The sequence below is a fragment of the Leptidea sinapis genome, chromosome 2 (assembly GCF_905404315.1).
Source record: "Leptidea sinapis chromosome 2, ilLepSina1.1, whole genome shotgun sequence".
Lineage (NCBI taxonomy): Eukaryota > Metazoa > Arthropoda > Insecta > Lepidoptera > Pieridae > Leptidea > Leptidea sinapis.
Genome location: NC_066266.1, coordinates 16202264 through 16208263, shown reverse-complemented (window position 1 = coordinate 16208263; position 6000 = coordinate 16202264). Strand labels below are relative to the sequence as shown.

The 6000-nt window shown below is 31.9% G+C and overlaps 1 protein-coding gene across 1 annotated transcript in view; it reads left to right on the top strand.

The window, feature by feature from the left end:
* Positions 1 to 2092: 2092 nt before the first annotated feature.
* The window catches only part of LOC126977076 (delta(24)-sterol reductase-like), a 38077-nt gene continuing 34169 nt past the window's right edge, over positions 2093 to 6000 (top strand). Inside the window, exons 1-2 of the mRNA XM_050825773.1 lie at positions 2093 to 2168; positions 3231 to 3420. Of these exons, the coding sequence (XP_050681730.1) occupies positions 3232 to 3420 (189 nt within the window). The 5' untranslated portion in view covers positions 2093 to 2168; position 3231. The remainder of the gene's footprint in view (positions 2169 to 3230; positions 3421 to 6000) is intronic.

The window sequence follows — 6000 nt, the reverse complement described above, 5'->3', positions numbered from 1 at the left end:
GCAGAGGGGGAATATAATAATTAAGTGGACAACTATAGTTAAGTTGTACACTTGCACACATTAAATAATATTAATAATAATAAAGTATGCAAAATTAAAACAAAATTAATAATAATAATTAAGCCTAAGACTTAGCTTTGCTGGATGTAGACAGGCTGGGCCGGAACCCCGATGCACGCTGTGCAGGCCCCCGCGGAGAAGACACACACGGCACGAACTGCAACTCACAAACACACACGATTAGCGTGCAGAATCGCGAAACACAGCACAGGTGATAACTAACACGATCGTAAAACCGGGTTATTAACACAGATAATAACTAAGCTACGTTTCGCGATGGAACGTAACAGGTGCGAGACTTAAAGAGTCCCGAACAATAGCGCGCGATAACAATAGCTAGCCCAGGTGGCCTGAGCAGATAGTGCGATAACGCAGGTAATAAAAATATTCGAAGGAGGACTGATAACGCGGCACGTGTGCTCGCGTTGCCTGCCTGAATCGAACTCAATAATATATCACAACATCAACAATTACTTCGTAAAATATGCACCCTGTTGTCGTAATGAAATTGTTTCACAGCAGAACTGTCAAACCGTGCGTCAAATAATTCTCTCATAGAAATTATGTATGGACACATCAAAGGAAAAACAAATTTGTTGTTTTTAGTTAATTTAGCAGCATTTTCCTATTTATTCACCTTTTAAACCTTCTCTGGACTTCCACAAATAATTCAAGACCAAAATTAGCCAAATCGGTCCAGCCGTTCTCGAGTTTTAGCGAGACTAACGAACAGCAATTCATTTTTATATATACATTATATATACATTTTTATGTACAGATTATGTAACGAAGAAGAAATATTAAAACGTCATAATAGTGAGTTTCTCTCAATAATATTAGACAGATGTGAATAATTATACAGTATGGAAAAAGCTTATATGAAATAAATGAAAATACAAGTCATACTGGTCTACAGAAGTATAGTAAAATTAAAAATTAAATTAAAATCGCTATATTATAAAAAAGAAATTTTCAAAGAATCTAAGTATCAATATTGAATTAGAAAAAAGAAAACAGTCTGTTTAGACTACATACTTTGACCCCGAGGAACGACAACGTAGCTCACGGCGGCGAATTGGCTGTTACTTCTCTTCTCGTAAACTACCTCTTAACAATAACATAATTATTAGCGAAGAAATGAAAACTGATTGAAACATTTCACTGGAACTTTAAGAAAGTTAAATTAATAAATACAACTTTAACTTTTTCAACAAAAACTTGAAACAATCGCGGGCTGCGTAAAGCACTCCAGACATCGGACACACATTCCGAAAGCTCGCGTCAAACTGAATAAAAAATTACAAATACTTAACTAAAATGACGAATTTAAATAAAGGCGTAAATAGGGCATACTCCACATTTCTAGTTTACCGATACTTTATTTACAATTACTAACCAAAAAGCTGTTTCCATACTGTACTGTTTAGTCAACTATCGTAAAAACAAAACATATCAAGGCACTTTACTTATGTAATATGATTAGGTATGTAAGTATATTAATAACAAAAAATAGTTAAAAATACGCTTTTATAGAAAATCCCACTAAAAAATGAACAATAAATAATAGTTTAATAGAAAATAAATTTGAATTAAAAATAGTGTAAGAAAAATGATTATATTGTAAAAAGCGGGGGTGCTTTTCTTTTGTTATATTGAATTGTCATCGGTCCTTATTAAGTATGCTAAATTTGGTGTTAATCCGAGGTTTTGAAGGGGGTCAAAATCATGTTCAAATATTCCGTTACATACTGACAAAAAATGTCTTGTCTTATAGATAATATTATTCGCTTTGTTGTTATATCTTCAAATCAAAAATTGCTCACTAGTATTGAATTGACAAAGAATTGAATGAATATTAGTTAATAGAGTTGAGAGTGGGATGTGATACTGATAACAGATCCTACGTAATAATTATCACTTTAGAAATAAGAGCCAAATTCGTGGTTTTTGGACCGTTTTACTCCGTTACACGATTGTGGCCGCTATTAATAATAAGTTAGGGTTAAAAATAGTGTGAAACATTCCGCACGTAAATGAATTTAACGAAATCATAACTTCAGGATTCATAATACCGGTGGCTGTACTACGGGAGACACGTCCAACTGAAGGTAAGATATTTGTGGTGTGTTGCAACAAACTTTAATATCAATCCCAATTGTATTAATATTTGTTTCAATGAAGAGTGACTTAATTGTGCTGTACTTTATTTAATCAAGCTCGATTCACAAATCGAATTTAACATTATTTAATATAATTCAAAAATATTTAACACTATTATAACATAACATAAAAAAATATTTTTGTGAGTGGTTTTGTGCACAGCATTAATCTATATATATATTAAAATGAATTACTGTTCGATAGTCTCGCTAAAACTCGAGAACGGCTGGACCGATTTGGCTAATTTTGAATTATTTGTGGAAGACCAGAGAAGGTTTAAAATGTGAAGAAATATGAAACTGCTTGGAATTAAATAAAAAAAAAACAACTTTGTTTTTCCTTTGATGTGTCCCCCTTCGTTCAGAAATCAAATTGAAGGAATAGTTTAAAATGAATAACTAATTAGAATTTTTATATCTTTCTAACTTTCTCAGGAGTTAAAAAATAAACAATAACACAGTGATAATAATCTATACTTGGTATAATAACTACAGTTGTTAACTATCTATCAGATTATTTTCATGTAGATTGATAAATGTTAAGTTTTATCAAAAATTACATTTGTGAACCTAACTATAATATTTGACATTTGAGAACCAATATGTCGATCCATCTTCTATGTCGATCCACCTTATACAAAGTGTACATCCTTCTATCTTTAGTTACCTTACTCCTTCGTAACGGCTTTTTTGACTTTTACCAAAATTTATATGCATATTTAGTAGGTCTGAGAATCAGCTTCTATCTATTTTTCATCCCCCTAAATGCTAAGGGTAGTCCACCCCAAAATGTTCACGTGACGTGTTCACAGCGGTTACAGATTGTGTAGACGAATAAGCTATGTATGTATAATGTTCAAAATGTAAATGTATATTAGAATTATAAATAAATAGAAGAAGAAGCACCATTATTACTCAGCAACATGCTTTTATTTTATGTTCATGGCACTTAAGAGGTTGTACTGTATCTTTATCCCGTCAATTATGAACACTTCCATTGATTTTGATCAGGATGGACATTGAACCGGAGACTCTATTAGAGTACCTCATCATCGAATACCGATGGCTGCTGGTGATCACAACGTTGATGCCCCTCTCGTTCTTCTGGAAGATCTGGTCCTACATCAGGAATTACGTCGTGTTCAAGTTGAACAGCGCGCCGCGAGCTCACGAACGAAAAGTGAAAGAAGTTCAAAGACAGGTGAGATGTTATTGACGTTTAAGTATTTTTGTTGTATCACTTTACCTACATATTATATTATATTGTAGTTGAAATGATTTGTAAAACGATGAAAGTGTAAATGCTGATTTAAATGTGTGGCAATGAGTTTTTTACCACTTCTTCTACAACAAAAATACAAGTGATGATAACAAAGTCAGAAGCTGGCCCTCGCTCTGTGAGCACGGTCACTGGCATGTACATGTATTAACGACTTAATATTTTACGTATCTGTGAGTCTATGGAGGTCAACATTGTGTTACCAAAAAACTACGTTTAAAACAACCGAATTCAAAACAGAAAAGTATGAAATAACTAAAAATTTCATTTAATACAACTCTTATACAGCCCTTAACAAAATAAAACATAATATTATAAACAGCTTACTTACTGTATTATTATATTATTATTATTAGGTTGTCTGGCCACGCGTGTCTGTCTGCTTGGGTTTTTTTGTTCTAGACGAAGCTATCCCGCTCAAAGTCACGCGTGGCGAGTGTAGGCACCTACTATTATTTTTCGCTTGGCACCGACCTTAAACCTATCAATATGTAGCACATACAAATAATAGTATTTTATTATTATTAAAGGTAAATGTTTGCATAAGAGGTGTATTAAATTAAAATTGAGTTATAACATACTTTTCTGTTTTTCAAGTAGGTTTTTTTAAACGTAGTTTTTGTTTATATTTTACTTTTTAGTATCACTTAATAATAATATATAATCAACCTAAATGAAAACTCCTAAAAAAGCCGTACACATAAAACAATTATATCATCTACGTACACAAAAACTTCCTTAAAAAATGTTCATAAAATGAAAACTACTGGGCCAAACTATATGAAATAAACAATTTTTGGGACCAAATGGAATCTATCCTACTTTAGTTCGATACTAAAGTAGAAATACGTAAATCGGATAATAAATCTCATAGTAATCGGTGTACATACATAAAAAAATACTGATCGAATTGAGAAGCTCCTCCTTTTTGAAGTCGGTTTTAAACTAAAAGTAACAGTTATTTAATTTAACTGTGTAATGCTAATTTGATTGTATAACCGACAAGTAATACAAACAAGATTAGATAAAGTATATCCTAGATAAATAGATAAATTTATGTAAATTTTTATTTTAAGAACTGAAATGATTTCTTCAAAAAGGAAATATTCACTAAATCTGTAAGTCTAGAAAAATTTCGGAATCCCCACTTTTTTCAAACGAAAGGCCCCAAGTGATATTAAGGTGGTCATTAAGTATTTTTATTTGGTGGAATAAGTAAAAATGACTTGGTGCCAGATAATATAATAATAATCTAGATAATATAGAATAAATCTGTAGAGATCAAATTTCTGTACAAAGAAAAAAATGCGCAAAACCGAGTCAGGGGGATGTAAGAAGAGAAATGAAACAATCCTGATTTTTTTTTAAATTTTTTGTTTCTGTCTGTTCGTCTGTTTGTACGGGCTAATTTCTGAAACTACTGGATCGATTTAATTGACATTTTCCATGACGATACCTTATATCTCCGGGTAACATCTTAAATACTTTTCATACCGGAAAATTAAAGAGCCCCGCGGGCGGTTAAAAATCTCTACGTACTCATATAACGTAGTACACAACAACTTCTGCACATTATTTAATTAAATTTGACATGTTGGTACCTTATATTGCCGGTCAACATCTTAGATACTTTTCATCCCGGAAAATTAAAGAGTTCCCGTGGGTAAGTTAAAAACTATTGTAACTTGTATAGCGTAGTACACAACTACTTATGCACCTAATTTAGTAAAATTAACCATTTACAATAATAAAACTTACATATCAATACTATATAATAATAGAATCATACTTACATAACAGATATTTAAAGTAGATAATATCTGTCTATATTATACATAATATATATACCTACTACATAATATATAAATTTGAATTTTTCAATGACTATCAACAAATCGCAGGCTCAAACATTATCAGAAGCAGGCATACATTTGGGCATGCCATGTTTTTCCCACGTGACTTGCTCACGCGTTTTAAAATCGCAAAATCTGCATGTTTATGTTGACTGAAATAAATAATTTAACATAATTTAGGAGAACAAAGGAATATATTGCAGTAACTACGTATAACTTTTGCATAACTATCAACCATCATATACATTCATCCGTACCTATCTATTCTTACAAACTTTACTGCTTATAATACCTATTGGTGAAATCATCATAAAAATTCTTAGTACGAATTAACATGCATTACACAATTCGAACACTTATATCTGGAGAACGGCGAGACTGATTTTCATAATTTTATAATTATTGTTGGATTCGCCTCCGTCCTGATTCCTGAATCGCAGAATAATATAAAATCATTGAAAAATTGACGAAAAAAGAAAATACTTTCTTTCATTTATAAAAAATTATCACAATTTTCTAGATGGTAATCTTTTTTATGGACAAAGAGGACTAAAGAGCGTATGGGCCACCTGGTGTTAAGTGATCACCGCCGTCCACATTATCTTACAACATCAGAGGAATCACAAGTTCATTGCCGGCCTTCATCTCT